The sequence below is a fragment of the Rhineura floridana genome, chromosome 8 (assembly GCF_030035675.1).
Source record: "Rhineura floridana isolate rRhiFlo1 chromosome 8, rRhiFlo1.hap2, whole genome shotgun sequence".
NCBI classification, from domain to species: Eukaryota; Metazoa; Chordata; class Lepidosauria; order Squamata; family Rhineuridae; genus Rhineura; species Rhineura floridana.
In genome coordinates, this window is record NC_084487.1 from 56,064,866 (window position 1) to 56,082,028 (window position 17,163).

The 17,163-nt window shown below is 42.5% G+C and overlaps 1 protein-coding gene across 1 annotated transcript in view; it reads left to right on the forward strand.

Moving 5' to 3' along the window:
* The first annotated feature begins 8,476 nt into the window (after positions 1-8,476).
* Positions 8,477-17,163, forward strand: part of TMCC3 (transmembrane and coiled-coil domain family 3) — a 175,477-nt gene continuing 166,790 nt past the window's right edge. Inside the window, exon 1 of the mRNA XM_061639564.1 lies at positions 8,477-8,497. Coding sequence (XP_061495548.1) covers positions 8,486-8,497 — 12 coding nt within the window. The 5' untranslated portion in view covers positions 8,477-8,485. The remainder of the gene's footprint in view (positions 8,498-17,163) is intronic.

Here is a 17,163-nt window from a genome sequence, read left to right on the forward strand (position 1 = left end):
CCAAGCCCTCCAATGGGAAAATGAGAAGAGCATCCTCTATCAACTGCTGGGCCTGGGATGGTTGATATGAGAGAAGGTACTTTGACAGCTGGGTCCCAGACCTTGTAGGGCTTTAAAAGTCAATACTAGCACCTTAAATTAGGCCTAGTAATTTATGGGCAGCCAGTGCAAATCCTGCAAGACCAGTGTTACACGACTGTACATAGAAGCACCAGTCAAAAATCTTGTGGTAGCAACATTTCTTCAGACATTGATCATCTTCAAGGGCAACCCCATGTAGAATGCTTTTAGTAATATAAATATGAGATTACAAGAGATTACACCACCATGACAAGGCTATCCCAATCCAGGAATGATTGTAGCTGGCACACCAGCCAGAGCTGATACTATTCACATCATCACTGAAGCTACTGGAGCCTTGAATGACATTAGTGGATCCAGAAGTACCCCCAGACTGTGGATCTCCTCCTTCAAGGAGAGCTTAATTCTGTTCTAGGACATACAGTTCCCAGACATGGGAACCAGCCACATGTAGCGCCTTTCTCTTGTAGGGATTCAGATTCAGCTTGTTGGCCTTCATCTGACCCATTGCTGTCTCCATGCAATAGTTCAGTACCAGCATAACTTAATCAGGTTTAGACAGAATATTTATGTATTTATTTTACAAATTTTATTTACCGTTTGATTGTAAAAACTGTTCTACAAAGGACATTAAAATTATCAATAAAACAATTAAAAACAAGTAATTAAAATATTTTAAGACAAAACAACAAACTAAAAAGATTAAAACACATCAGCATCTATGTGTTTGTATAGGCTTGCCTAAACAAGTTTTAAACAGGTGCTGAGAAGAACATAGTGAAGGTGCCTGCTTGATATCAATAGGCAGGGAGTTCCAATAGAGAAGTCAGGCTGGATATCATCTGTATATTGGTGGCCCTGAGCTCTAAATCTCCAGATGACTGCTTCCAACATCTTCATATAGATGTTGAATAGCACTGGGGACACAATAGAACCCTGTGGGATTCCACAACTGCTATGGGATCAAGCAGGAGTCACCCAGTGCTAGTCTCTGGAAAAAGTCCTGCAGGTAAAAGTGAAACTACTGCAACAAAATAGTTCCAACCTATTTATCCACTCCAGGGGGATACCATGGTAGATGGCATCAAGTGCACTCCACTTGTCCTCCAGAATCAGGTCATTAACCAGAGTGACCAAAGCTGTCAGTGCCAAAAACAGCCCTGAAGCCAAATTAAAATGGGTCAAGATATTATTTTGTAACTAAACATGCTTAGGATATTTTACAAACAATAGAATTTCCAAATCAAATATGAAATCCTAACATGTTATAGTGCAAGACCAAGACATTTTGCTGCATAAAGCAGAGCCCAAATGGTAATGCCTGCCATTGCTAGATGCAACAATTTAAACCAGCCTTGTAACTAAACCCATAAAAGTTACTAGCCTGCAAATTGTTTTTACTCACTTGTATTTTAAGATAGTGCTAAAAAATAAGAGTGTTAAAAGCAAGCTACTGATATTTTTTGCAGGCTGGAAGCCGTGAATGAGCAAAGGAGAAGCAGGTTTCTCCTTCAGCAGGTTTCTTTTTCCATGCTCACTATAGAGCAAGTGAAGATCCTTCCTCCACAGCCAGTACAGAGGCTGAGTGGGCTGGCTAAAGAGAGAAACCGAACACTCTGTCCTTTCTTTGTCAGTCTGCTCCCAAAGCAGGTCTGGAGGGAATTCCATCTACTCACTTGAGTGGAATTCCTGGGAGTCAATGGTTATTAGAGGAGTGGTTAAATACAAGACTGCTTTTTAAAGTCTTGCTGCACCATTCAGACATCAGTTCCGGTCTTATGTGATATCACTTATGACTGCTGTTAAGAATGGTGGCGCTGCAAACTGCAGTGTGAACACTTCTGCCCCTCCACCTGCACACTCCTCTTGCCACCTGTCTTGGCAAGCAGGCAAGGCAGCAGTGGCACCTTTATTGAATGAGTGGGTGGCCTATGCGGCGGTAGCAGCAGCCTGGGCGGGTGGGATGCCAGCCAAGGGAGTAGTTGTCTGGGGTTTCTGACCCCTTACCTTTTTGGGAGCAGGGTCCCAGTGGGGTCCCTATGTCTCCAGCATCCTATGAGCCAATCAGCGTGAAAGGTGAGTGTGTTAGCCACTGAGAAGACTCTTATCAGTAGCTAACGCTCTCCTCTTTCATGCTTATGGCTCCTAGGGACTCTCTTGTTGTGGAAGAAGGTATTGACAAGGATCTCATTCTCAACCCAGCAGCAAAAAAGGGGGGAGGGGTGTGACTGTGACTATAAGGAAGGGACCCTGCACTTCTGAATTTGCTGCTACACTACTGACGCCAGCACATGGCCTAGGCACAGTGTGCTGCAGTGATGTTTGTCCAGGAGAGGTGGCAGCATGGGGCAGCAGTGGCCAATGTGCAGCCTACATGCGCTGTGTGGTGGCAGTGCTTGTCTAGGGCGGTGACGGAAGCAGCAGTGACAGAGGAACAAGCAAGGCAAACAAGTTGACAAGGAGATTTGGGTTGGTTGGGGGATGGCAGGGACAGTAAGAGGTTGGTTGGTGAGTGCAATGAGCAGAAGGGGCAGAGCCCCCCCCTCAGTATTTGCATACTTTACTTGCCAGACTATTTTTTTGTTATTCCATAGCCATTTGGCTCCACTATTTACAATTCCTCCTCAACTACCTATGCATCCTGCCAACTGAGGATGACCCTTCAAGCATCTGTTAATGCACACTCTAGTCCAGGGCTTCCCAAACTGGTCCATGGACCATCAGCAGTCCAGAAGCTCATTCAGGTGGTTTGCAGCATGTCTGTGGATTTGTGGTTGAAGATCGGAGATGGCACATCCATTGTGTGGAATATTCATATTGATTGTTATTGCTTCTTTTATTTCTTATATTGTATTTTATTGCATAGTTTGAATTCTGTGGAATTGAAATTGCTACTACAGGCAAAAATAATAATTAAGTGGTCCACCAAGACCCTCAACAATTTTCAAATGGTCAGTGGGGAAAATAGTTTGAGAATGACCACTCTAGACTATAAAAGCTTTATGCCATAATAAACTTCTTGGTTTCAAAGATGCTACAGGTGATCTCTGACTTTTTTGCTGCAACAGACTAACATAACCCCCACTCTGTGTATAAATGTTGACTGAGTAGGGAGGGGACTATATTTATTTATTTATTTATTAATTCAGTTTATATACCGCCCCATAGCCGAAGCTCTCTGGGCGGTTTACAACCCAGGTTTGTATGTCTTTAGTGCTGTTCATATTGTTCTTACAAATGTAGGTGGATGCTTACTGGGGGTTGGGGACAGAGAGAGGGCCTGTTCAGTTGTAACATCTTTTGTTTGTGGAACAATTTCCCCAGTGAGGACCACCAGGCGTCTAAGCTAATGTCTTTTAGGTGCCGGGAAAAACTTTTATTTTCTCATGCTTTTGACCTCTGATGTGTATTCTTCCCCTGCTGTGATTGTTTTTAATTACTAATAAAATGTGTTTTATTAGTAACTGCAAACTGCTATGAACATTTTGAATTGATGAGCATAGAAAACGTTACAATAAATAAATACAAGTACAATTTTTAATGCTGTTAGTGTGTACATTTACACATACAATTGAATAATTACTTATTGTAAACAACTGGTGCCTAACAAGAAAAAGACATCACAAAAGGTCATAGTATGGATATTGTATTACCATTGATTTAACCCGATAGTCCCTTATTTAATGTTATTTTCCTCCATTAAAAAAACCCAACTCAGAGTTTGTGCACTCACGTACAATGGGATGATTCCACATAAGCACTGCATAAGGAACAGCTGTGGTAAAACAGATGTATGTGGCATGAGGAGGTATCCATGTGTCAATCTCCATGTTATCCTGTTCCCTGCTACTGGAGTAAATGAAAAGTGAATTACTTAAGCTAGGTCCTGTTGTGGTGTAGATTTCTGCCATGTTCATTGGTGTGTCTGTGCAAAAAGGGAGGCTTAGGACTCTAAGTAGATGCACTTCTTCCCTGTGCTGCCCACATCGTGCCCACAACTCTACCCCATTTTCTGGGATCTGTTGGCAGAGCTACTTAGCTGGCAGAGCCTTTCCACAGTGTTTGGAGGCATTTCCCTAGGATATTTTTCGTGGAGACAATTGTCTACTTCTGGTGATGTTGGGAGCCTCCTGCTTCATCCTAATCCCCTTCAGCCAATGAACCAGGGAGGAGAAGATTGCATTCCAAAAAAACCTAATTCCTGCAATGTTTTTACTAATAATATTTGAACTAGATATGAGAGAGAGAGAGAGAGAGAGAGAGAGAGAGCAATCCATCTTAAAACATACACATTTCACTTTAAATAAATCCAAACACTAGAACAAAAACAAACAGAATGGTGTTTTATTTACAGTATTAAATGTTTTCTTTGAAACTAATACATTAATACATTGTGTGAATGGAAAACAGCAGATTGGAAGTTACCAGTGAGCAAGAAGTGTGGAGCTTGAAAATCTATTACATTTCTAAAAGCAGCGTCTTGTCTTTAGTGCAAAGTTAGGCTCCCGTGTGGATAAGCCCAGTCACCATAAACAGAGAAGCAGGAAATGGTGCTAAAATGCTACAGAAATGCATGGAAGGATTGATAGAATTAACCTCTTCACTACATAGCACAGAACAAGCCAGCAATTACCGGTGGAGTAACGGAATGTTGCAGAGTAGTGAAATTAAGCAGTGGAGCATCTGAGTGAGCTTTGTGTGTCTGAATCCTTGCTAAATATTACACCTTCGCTGGAATTAGTCAGACTGAGACTTTAAGCTTCAAAAATAATAACTACTTTATTCTGGAAATACATACTTGATAGGAAAGAGTTCTACATCTAGCTAACTAGCTAAGTTAGAAACACAAACACTAACCCTAGTGTTTGCCTTCATGCTGTAAGGAGAGAGACAAAGAGAAGATGCCTTCTCTTCCTTTCAAGAGAAGGAAGAAGCTGGAAGATGTGGTCAACATCCTGAGAATATCAGTCTAACAGGAAAAAAGAGTCAGCAGGAGATCAAAGGACAGGTATAGCCTAGCAATCAGGAGGTCTCCTCTCTATCTACCCTTTTTAACCCTATGCAGCCCCAACCCACCAGTTCGAGCTGAACCACATATTCCAACAGGGAAAGGGAAAAAGCCAACCACGATAGGCTATTACAGCACTTTTGCACACATTTATGAAATTAGCAACTGACATGTTTACCTTCACCTATACTGTAGTGTGTCCCATTTGCAGCAGTTGTTAGGTAAGAAATAAGTTGTGATGGCCAATGGACAACAGAAGATCTTGGTCTTTGAACAGGTTTCCAGGTAAAAATATCATTTTATTAACTCTGCTTTAATTTGTCTTATCCATAAAATATATTTGGACGTGAAATATAGGCTTGAATATAGACTTGAAATATAGAGCTCAGGCCTGCCTGCAAGTCACACCTTAGAGTCTGTATGTGTGCACATATGCATATGCTGGTTAAGTCAGTGGAAAAGTCACTTTACACGTGCTTAAATACACTTACTTAAGAACATAAGAACATAAGAAGAGCCTGCTGGATCAGGCCAGTGGCTCATCTAGTCCAGCATCCTGTTCTCAGTGGCCAACCAGGTGCCTGGGGGAAGCCTGCAAGCAGGACCCGGGTGCAAGAACACTCTCCCCTCCTGAGGCTTCCGGCAACTGGTTTTCAGAAGCATGCTGCCTCTGACTAGGCTGGCACAGCACAGCCATCATGGCTAGTAGCCATTGATAGCCCTGTCCTCCATGAATTTGTCTAATCTTCTTTTAAAGCCATCCAAGCTGGTGGCCATTACTGCATCTACTACTTCTTTATTATTTCATATAATTAGTTCTTCCACTGAAACAGACTCTGTGGCAAAATCACAGTGAGCCCTGACTCAAAAGAAGCTTTGCTGGTGCAGTCAAGGTAAGGCTGAATTGCAGCCAGGGCTCAACCTCTCAGCCTGTTTTTCAGTTCCAGATCCTGGTCAAGGGAGACAGAAGTGCTAATAAGAAGAGGGTGACTTTTAAGAGTTTTTTCACATAGGTGTTTTAAACTGTCTTTGAGCCTCTCTTGAAAGGGTTTTTTTAAAGGAAGCATTACTGCGTGTCCATTTTTTTTCATTCACATGGCTTGCACATGGAAGCCTCTCTACTATGCATACACCGTGATTAGAATTGAGGCGACATTGTTTCAAACTTAAAAAACAAACAAACCCAGGGAGTGAATACAGCCTTTCAAATGCATATACACAAGTTACTAGCCTAGCAAAATTCTTACTAGCCTACCCATTCATGAGTTAATACATGAGTTAAAAAGCAAATTAAATTTAAAAACTACTGCTTATGATCCACATCCTACTGTAGCAGAATTCTTACGAAAAAAAGAATGAAGATACAGAGAACCAGATATCACAGTGTACAGGGAAAGAGATTTTGTTAAGACATCTCTTCAGAAAGACTGGTGGTTTGTAATAACCCTAAGAATTATTGTGTAATGTACTCCTCTGTTCTACTGATTCTGTTCAATTTCACTAAAATTTTATATCTCTAGTCAGAGTTTCTGTGACTTCCCATCTGAATCTTGGTTCACTGATTACATTTTATGTGGCCATTTGTGTCCACTGGATGTCCAAAAGCTGGACTGGGTGGCCATTTGGACACACAACTATTACTTTAAAAATGCCTTGTCTCTTGAACTAGTTATCACTTGGTCAATGCTAGGAGGAAGAGGCTGAGGCCAATCAGCAGTGCTGCAAAGTAATTTTAACCCCTGGACTGCATGGTTTTATTAGAGCCACCTTTTGATGGGCATGTGTATTACCTCAGTTGTGAAGCATAACATTAACACCTTTCTCTGTCCCTCTCTGTTGCCATTAGATGCTTTACAACTGCTTCAGCACTCCTGATGAGGTAACAGCAAACACACACACACACCTAGAGCACAAATCTGTTTGCCAACCATGATTTAAAAAAGAGATAAATATTCTGAGCTTTGCCATTTCACATTTGCAGGTTACTTAAATCATTGCACCATCACAACTAATTACAGGAATAAAATGGAGTTTGCTTCTGCTCTGGTACTAAACACAGGTGGGAATAGCTTTGTTGTACAAAAGGATAATATATGTTTAAAGTATAACTAATACAATGAGTATATGCAACCATGTACACGCCAAGTCAGCTGGTCAGACTATGAAATGCTTTTTTTAAAAGGCAAAGAAAAAATGCTATGGTGGCGACCAGCATCATCCCCGTCCTGGGCTCCTACTGGGAGGAAGGGCGGAATATAATTCTAATATAAATAAATAAATCATTCCCAGGCCGGCCCCAAATGCTGCTGCCCCTATCATCTGTTGCTCTCTGGCGGTTCTGTGGGGTCCGCCAGCGCTGCCCCCCCCCCCGACTTCAGCCCGAGGTTCATCCCTAGTTGCACCACTGAGGTCAAGGCAGCCTCTACATTGCACGCTGCAAATGATCCAGCGCAGCCTCCCGTGTGCAAAACGCTCATGGTGCGTGCCCAGAATTTGCTGGAGGTGCCACTGCATGCACGCCGACGGGAGCTTCTCATTCAGGGGTGTGCACTTGCCACACAGGCTTGAATTAAAAAAAAAAAGCCAATGACGGGAGGGGCCACAGCTAGGTGAGCGGCCCACCTGCTTTGTGTGTGGGAGGTTGTCGATTTAATCCTCGCGAGTGGCGTCTCCAGCCAAAGGACGTCTGATCTGATGCAAGTAGACAACCCTGGGTTACGTGGAGACTTGTGGGCTGCATCGCCATAAGGCAGCTTCCGATGTGGCTCGCATCCCTTTCCTTTCAGAAATGATTCAGTTACGTTTTCTGAAGGGGTGGGCCCGGGAATGTGTGGTCGCCCCCCCAACTGAACAACCGCCATGCCGGTCGAGTCTCCTTTCACTGCCGGCCTCCGACAGCGCCAGCGAGCTTTCTTTGGGTCCCCTCGAGCTCGCGCGCCGAGGCCAAGGGGCGGGTAGCAGCGGCGGCTGCAGGAGCGCGAGGTAGTCCTTCGTAACACTCTCGCACCACCGCCGCCCTCCTTCGGCTTTCCTGGGGCCAGCAGCTGCTCGGTCTCCTGCTGCTCCTGCCGCCTGGTTGGCTCGCTGCGCTACATTCTCGAGCTCGCGGCTGCCTAGTGAGGCTGGGGAGCGCCCCGCACGTCAAAGAGCCGGCGTTTGCTTGCACAAACCGAGGCAACCCTGGCTCTTGGGGAACCTACCCTGTGCGTGCCACACGCATGTGCAAACGAAGAGTCGGGGCTCGGAGCCGCTACCTCGGCGGGCATGAAATGTGCGCTCCTCGGGCTGGCGAAATCTCCCAGCAAGAAAGGCGCCGGTGAATGGCCGAAAGGTGAGCGGGAGGAGGAGGAAGGAGAGCCGGCCGACGCCAGGAGCCCCAGGCGCTGCTTGCCCAGCATGCTGAGGAAGGTACGGCTCTTGTCGCCCCTCTACGCCCGGTTGGCAGCTGTGCCTCTCCTCGCCCCCCACCCCCGGCAAGGCTTCCTGTTCGGAATTGGCGCGCTTCTGGACAGCGACATCTGGGAGCCTGGTTTGGTGGAGACCCAGGGAGGGACGGAGGGAGTGCAGCAGCTTACTCCGTGCGGTTGTCCCTAAAGGCAAATGAAGCGGGGGGGAGGATTGCAACTCGTTCCTGACAAGGAGGGTACACTTGAAAAACCAGAGAGGGTACATTTTTATGGGGGGGGAGAATACCCATTTGAAAGGACGCTTTTGTATTGGTCCTCTGGTATCTTGCCTGCCTAGGGGGGGCTGTTTGTTTCAAGGGACAGCGTGCCCCAAGCCTAGCCGAGCGACTCTGTGGATCGTACGAAAGCCGTGTATTTGCCAAGAGCCTGGAGACCCCGCGCCTTTTTATTATTTATTACCCGCACTAGACGGATCTGTTCTCCTAGGTGTGTTGCTAGATTTGGCCGTTAGAGTGCGCTGTGTCCCAAGACTATGTCCTAGTTTCCTTACAGGGGGAAATGTTTGGGTTTCCGGGTTCAATTATTCCGCCTCAAGTGGCTCTTTTCTCTGGGAAATCAATGGCAAGATTCTCATAGACTTCAGTTGTTGTTATGTGCCTTATGGCGACCCTATGAATCAGTGACCTCCAATAGCAACTGTCGTGAACCACCCTGTTCAGATCTTGGACGTTCAGGTCTGTGGCTTCCTTTATGGAATCAGTCCATCTCTTGTTTGGCCTTCCTCTTTTTCTACTTCTTTCTGTTTTTCCCAGCATTATTGTTTTTTCTAGTGAATCATGTCTTCTCATGATGTGTCCAAAGTATGATAACCTCAGTTTCATCATTTTCACTTCTAGTGACAGTTCTGGTTTAATTTGTTCTAACACCCAGTTATTTGCCTTTTTCGCAGTCCATGGTATGCGCAAAGCCCTCCTCCAACACCACATTTCAAATGAGTTGATTTTTCTCTTATCCACTTTTTTCATTGTCCAACTTTCACATCCATACATAGAGAATAGGAAGACTATGGTCTGAATGATCCTGACTTTAGTGTTCAATTATACATCTTTGCATTTGAGGACCTTTTCTAGTTCTCTCATAGCTGTCCTCCCCAGTCCTAGCCTTCTTCTAATTTCTTGACTATTGTCTCCATTTTGGTTAATGACTGTGCCGAGGTATTGATAATCCTCAACAAGTTCAATGTCCTTGTTGTCAACTTTAAAGTGACATAAATTTTCTGTTGTCATTACTTTAATCTTCTTGTCATTCAGCTGTAGTCCTGCTTTCGTGCTTTCCTCTTTAGTTTTCATCAGCATTTGTTTCAAATCATGACTGGTTTCTGCTAAGAGTATGGTATCGTCTGCATATCTTAAATGATTGATATTTCTCCCTCCAGTTTTCACACCTCCTTCATCTTGGTCCAATCCCACTTTCCATATGATATGTTCTGCGTATAGATTAAACAGGTAGCTCACACCCTTTGTAATTGGGAACCAATTGGTTTCTCCATATTCTGTCCTCACAGTAGCCTTTTGTCCAGAGTATAGGTTGCGCATCAGGACAATCAGATGCTGTGGACCCCCATTTCTTTTAATGCATTCCATAGTTGTTCATGACAGTCAAAGGCTTTGCTGTAATCTATAAAGCACAGGGTGATTTTCTTCTGAAATTCCTTGCTCCGTTCCATTATCCAACGTATGTTTGCGTTATGATCTCTGGTGCCTCTTCCCTTTTTAAATCCAGCTTGGATGTCTGGCATTTCTCACTCCATATATGGTAAGAGCCTTTATTGTAGAATCTTGAGCATTACTTTATTTGCATGGGATATTAAGGCAATAGTTCTATAATTACTGCATTCCCTGGGATCCCCTTTCTTTGGAATTGGGATGTATATTGAACGTTTCCAGTCTGTGGACCATTGTTTAGTTTTCCATATTTCTTGATACATTTTTGTCAAAATGTGGACAGATTCAGTCTCAGTAGCTTGTAGCAACTCTATTGGTGTGCCATCTGTTCCTGGTGATTTGTTTCTTCCCAGTATTTTAAGAGCAGCTTTCACCTCACATTCTAAAATATCTGGTTCTTCATCATACGGTACCTCCATGAATGAATCTGTCATCCTGGCATCTCTTTTATAGAGTTCTTCAGTGTATTGCTTCCATCTTCTTTTTATTTCATCTCGGTCAGTCAGTATGTTCCCTTGTTGATTATTCAACATCCCTACCCTTGGTTTAAATTTCCCTTTCATTTCTCTAATCTTTTGGAATAGGGCTCTTGTTCTACCTTTTTTGTTCTCCTCTTCTATTTCTATATAATAACTATTGTAATAGTTCTCTTTGTCCTCTACTAGTTGCTGTATTGTTTCATTTAGGGTTCTAACCGTGTTTCTGTCACCTTTTGCTTTTGCTTTCTTTCTCTCTTTAACCATTTTAAGAGTTTCTTCAGTCATCCGCTGAGGTCTTTGAGGTCTTTTTGCATTCTTCCCTGATAAAGTCTCTGACTTCACTCCATAGTTCTTCTCTGTCAACTATTTATTTATTTATTTAAAATATTTCTATCCCGCCCTTCTACCCTATAATAGGGCACTCGGGGCAGCTTACAAAATCAAAATCAAACATGTACATAATAAAATTGTAAACAGTAAAATCACAAAAACATTAAAATAAATTAAAATATATAAAATACAATTAAAATACATAAAATACAACACACACACACACACACACAGATGTATACATATATACAGGGATTGGTACTAAAGGGACTACAAAGGTAAAATTTAACATAGAAGGCATAAAATCAGTGCCAGGCTCTACCTTCAGTCCCTCCCAAAGGCTCTCCGGAACAAGATCGTTTTCAGAAGTCTCCGGAAAACCAACAGGGAGGGAGCAGAGCGAACTTCTTGCACTTTATCGTGCAAGATGGCCTTCTGTTACATCTGATAAAGTGGACTCATAGAATCATAGAATAGTAGAGTTGGAAGGGGCCTATAAGGCCATCAAGTCCAACCCTCTGCTCATTGCAAGAATCCAGATCAAAGCATTCCTGATAGATGGCTGTCCAGCTGCCTCTTGAATGCCTCCAGAATGACTCATTCTAATGGAAGTCCTATTAGATTAACAACAAACTCTGAAAGTGCATTTAGCATATATCAGAGTAATTTCTACTATCCCGGGATACTCTCCCTCCCATCTCCAGTTAGTCCTAGCTCTGAGCATTCACAGCCTCTTCAAAGTTTCATTATTATAACTATTTCATTACACAGAAGACACATAGATATATTAACTTTCATTCTGAAATTACTCAAGGAAAATGATTTACAGAAAATGTATACAATGGTCAAATAATGGTGAAGATTTTATGATTTAACAGCTGGTATGCTCCCACAGAAAAGAATTAGCATTGAATCTGTAAAAACTAGAGTCAAGATCTGAAACACATCTACCATGGGCTCAATGGCTCAGTTCAGACATAATGCCAACTCATAGTATACCATTGTGTGACCTTCCCATGCTTTACTTCCCATCTATACTACTTTTGCAGCAAACCATAGTTTATTGATTGATTTAATTTATATCCTGCCCTTCCTCCTGCAGGAGCCCAGAAAGGGAGACACATTGTGAAATCCCCACCCACCTATCCCTGACTTCCTGCAGCTGATGAGGCGGATGTCTGCCTCTATACACTGTATAATATACCCTTTGTTTACACATGTACAGAGGCTACTCAGTGCTTCCCAATCTTTGTGTGCACTATTTTCACTCACAGTCTGGGCACTCCACAGTATCCCACCCTTATCTCTGGGTGATCCTGGATACCCCAAACCCACTGTAGATATAGTTATTGCTAGATTGCATGTGAGGCAATCCTTTCCTTCAAGGGATACCCTTACAGTAGAAATGTTGCCACCAGTTTCAGAATGAAACACTTTTATAGTATTTGCTGAGATACACTAAATTAAGGGTTTTAGTTTCAGTATGATTTGTTTATTCACCACTTCCCTGACTGATGCTCACTTGTGATATGCAGTAACCAAGCATAGGCGTGAGTATGGAACAATAAAAAACCAAACTGATACTCTTAAGTTTAAAGCCTCAAACCTGTTCCTTATTTGATCTTTATATTCTTCGGAGATGTTATTTAAATTGCATTTTGGCATTATGATTACTTTGTTGTTGTTCTTTAGCTTTACTCTGATTTTCAATATGACCAGTTCATGATCTGTAGCACTGTCTGCTCCTGGTCTTGTTTTTGCATAAAGTATGGAACTTCTCCATCTTCTGCTACCAATTATATAATCTTTTTGATTCCTATATTGACCATTTGGTGATGTCCATGTGTATAGTCATCATCTATACATCTATATAGACATCTATAGCACTGATTTTGTTTCCAATGTGCTCTGGAGTCTGGCATATGTTACTATTATGGAGACCAACCTCCTGCACTATATATGCAGTGGGGCTGGCACCCTCCCCATCTGTTCATACCACTACTTGAGAAGGCCATCCTGGGCTGCATGAAGTTCATTGTGCGCTTATTATATTTCTGGAGTGATCTGTGCTGTCAAAACCACCAGCATTGGTAGCTGATGATGTCTGGGTGAGCTGAAGCATCATATGAATTTATATGCTATATAGAAGACTGGGTGGGGGTGGGTGGGGGAGACTTTTCTGCTTGCTTCTGCTGTGATTTGTGAAGTGGGAATCCTAGATCTTACTTATGGTTTTCTTATTTGTAACATTCAAATGGAAGCTGCTATAAAATGTTGCAGTGTGGAGTGCTCCTGTTTAGGGTGCCGGTGAGCTAGTCACTTTTTCTTCCAGGATACTCGATTCCACTTTCCTTGGTTTCCTGGTTTTTCCACATTCCAACAGACACTCTGCATTTTGTGGCCTCTGAACATTGGGCTGTTTTGAGTTTTGGTGGTACTGTTGTTGTCGTGCGTGTGGTTTTGCCTTTATTTACTCTAAATATTTTTGTACTTCTGTAGACCTCAGGTTTCCCTCAAGCATGCTGATACCTCCCTGTTGTTTTTCAGTGGTCCCATTTTAATCACAGTCCCGTCTGCATTCAGCAGCTGAGTTTGCTGCTACAAGAGTGATAAACCAACTCATTCAAAATTAAAATTTCCTAATATTGAACTTTTGACAAAAGGATAATATTAAGGCTGATCAAAAAAGCACTTTGCATGTAAAAGGGAAAAAAAACCCTGCTACTCTGCTATTTTGAGATGAGGTGCACCCTGTTTTGAGATGAGTCCTAAAACCAGGGAATGTCCATATACTCTATGGAGCTGAAGAGTCCAACAAATATAGGTAACAGCTTATGTTCTGTGATTCTCAGGTGTCTTGAAATAAGAAAATGTCTCAAAATAAAGTATTTGCCAACGGTTCTGGAAATAATTTGTAGCTTCCAGCAAGGAATTTGTTTGCCTCAGCCCTCAGGCATGGCTCATTGCATAGGTGTCCCCCCCTTTTTTTTTCTCTTCATCTGGCCTTGGGAGCTGAGGAAACCTGTTAAGGTCAATGTAATTTTCTGTTATTTCCATGATGCCTCTAATTTGATCATTGTAGCTGATACTGTGTTGACCTGACTCAGCCCCCAACCCTCTCTTTCAGTTGTGTAAGATCATTTTCAGTTGTGCCTAGTTAAAGAGCACTGAGATGTGAATATAGCAAGTGCAGTGATTCACATAACTATGAAATATCATGGGACCTGGTAGGTAGGATGGCCAGATGCAAAAGCAGGTTCTGAAATTGCTTCTTCTGTGCAACTCTTGAAGGTGCACGTGCCCTCTGTTCTTCTGCCTTACTGGTAGGTTATCCAGTCCAAGCCTGCTAAGATAGGAGACTCTAAACCTAATGCATCTGAACTGATATATGCCGAGCAGTTTCCCTAAAATTCTCTAGGGAGGAAAATTCAGAATACCTTAAGTGACCCACTGATAAACAGGATGCCTGGAGTCAGTTTGGGGTACAACATAGCACAGAAAAATGAATACTGATTGAGTTTTGTTATTAAAAGGTCTGAGAAAAAATGAAGTGAAGAAATGTGGAAAAGCCTAACCAAGAGAGGAGTTGAGTTGGGTTGTATTGAACAGGATATTAGAAACTGAATTGTAGCATCACTAGAAGGTATTTTTGATGCCTTCACCATTATAGTTTAACAAACTGCCTTTGAGCATTCCAAGACAGTTCCAGCACTGTTATTTCATAGGCTCTTCTGTCCCTTGTTGGTGAGGAACATGAGAGTTAGTTAGTTAGTTGCTTCCACCCCTTTTTTGTAATGTAGATTTGTGTATATGTCACTCTTATTATGGGCCTCCACAATGTTTGCGGTAATCAATCTGGCATATAATATGTAGCCAAGAATACAGCAGAAATTCAATGCCACCCTTAGTCTTTATATTTGTAGTAGCTGTATGTGCTCCATCTTGCAATTTCTATTTGAAAAATCTAAATTCCATTGTGCTGCATGAAATGGCTATAGCAATATATAATTAAACCTATGTTTACCTTGCAGCTTATTTCATACTGGTGCTAGTTAGAGGAAAACTGAAGAGATTTGAATTAGTACTGTTCAACATAGGCACTCTGAAATCAGCAAGAAGGGTACAATTGTATGGAGCCACTCTTCTGATCTGAAACATGATTGATTAAAGTTGCCTGAGATTGTTTTGTGTTGGGGTTTGTGATGATCCTGTATTAGTGTAAATAGGGTAAGTGCTGTTTGTTTAGAAGATACATGGTAAGTGGAGTGAACGAGGAGGGGGAGTGAATGGGCAGTAGAATGCTGGATGATTGGCTGAATGTTTAAAATGGCTGACAGTATAAATGAAAGGATGTCAGGTAAATCTGGGTGAATGTGGTGTGGATGTGTGTGGACGTGTGTGGACTTGAGAGGGTTGTTTTGGTGGGTTTTGAGAGGAGAGGGTGGAGTTCGGATTAATACTAAGACCAGTACCTCAGGAATAGATGTAACCATATGCTTAAGTGCCTTTTAAAGAAATCTTGTTATCTCTGTTATATAATAAAATACTTAATTTGGTTTACCAAAGGCCTGATCCTTGGCTGGGGTTCCACAGACCAGAAGGGAGGGTGAGGTAAATAACCAAGGCTGAAGAGTGACAAATGGTGGCAGCGGGTGAAGGGAAGAATATAACACCACAAGTATTCAGAGCAAACCAGAATTATAAGCAGTCTGAGTAAATCAAAGGGATTGGGACAGCTTAAGCACGCAGTCACAGAGGTAACCTAATTGAGGGAGACTCAGGCCGAGTCTCTGGGACTACTGGTTATAGGACGTGACTGGTGGTGCTGCCTAGCAGGGGGATCTGTTGAGATCTATGCTAGAGCGGGGAGAGACACCATATAAAAAGACAGTCCGGACTGGTGGAGTCCCTGGTGGTGCCTAGAGACAGGCAGTAACCACGAGCAGGTAGGAACCTGACAGGTAGAGCCAGGGAAGGGCGTCACAGGGTTCAACAAAGCCTTGTATCTATCAACCCCCTCATTCCTGCGTTTGCTTCGTAGTAAATCCTGTTGACATTGAATCAATTTGCTTCCCAATAAATATCTGTTTAAGGCTGGAACTATAAGGTAGTGGAACTTTCAAATCTACAGCTGAAGCCTCTTCTCAGTATTTGCTTTTAGTTGCCATGGAATCCTGTGCTTAAAAGTAATGTTAGTTGCAGGCTCTGAGTCAGTCTTGTAGCACATGCTATTGTTTATGGCACCAGCAATGCTTAAGTAAATGAAAGGGTTGTATTTCTAGGACTTCAAGTTAGCTGCAAAGCATATTTTTGTATATTATACTAAAGCAGAGAAGAGGCATTGACATTAGCTACCTGGTTTCTTCAATGAAGGCAACTTGTCTTTGCCTTTGCTGAGCCAAATAATAAGGTCTGAGAAACAGCCTTGAGCTATCTTTAGGGATGGTTGATGTGTGGCAGTTCTGCCTGCATCTGTTGTTTGTTGTGTAGCTATGAATTATTTCACTGCCATAACATCTCAGACTGGAAGATATTTTATTAGATAACACAACTTTTCATTGCTCGCTTTGTGTAAAACATATGCTTGTCGTAATAATGGTTTTACAACAGAGAAGCACAAGGTATCTTTTCATTAAAGGTGGTTAGTAGAAAGATGAAGAAATTACTGTTAAGATGGGTGGCAGATAAGTTGGGATCTTCCTTCACAATGGCATTTTTAGCACAGAGAATGGTGGCATAGAAATCCAGGGTTTATGAAATTTAGTGGTGTTTGCACTGTTGACATAGATGGACTTTGAAGTGGGTCATCCATTCATTTTACAGGTGTCCTCACATGTGGATAATATGGGTAGGCTAACGCATGATTAAAGGTGGGTTATTCTTTGGTTAAGTCATCCTTTATTAACCTGGTGCCCTTCAAATGCTTTGGACTACAATTCCATGGTGGCTAGGAATGATGGACGCTGTAGTCAAAAACAACTGGAGGGCACCAAGTTGATGAAGTCTGGGTTAAGGGCTTGCCTTGTCTAGCTTAATGGTTAAGCACTAGGCAGCCCATTTAATGGAGTTCAATCATTATGGCTAATGTGTGTGGAATTCTGGAGCAAGAGGATATGTGGGAGAGCACTTGTACC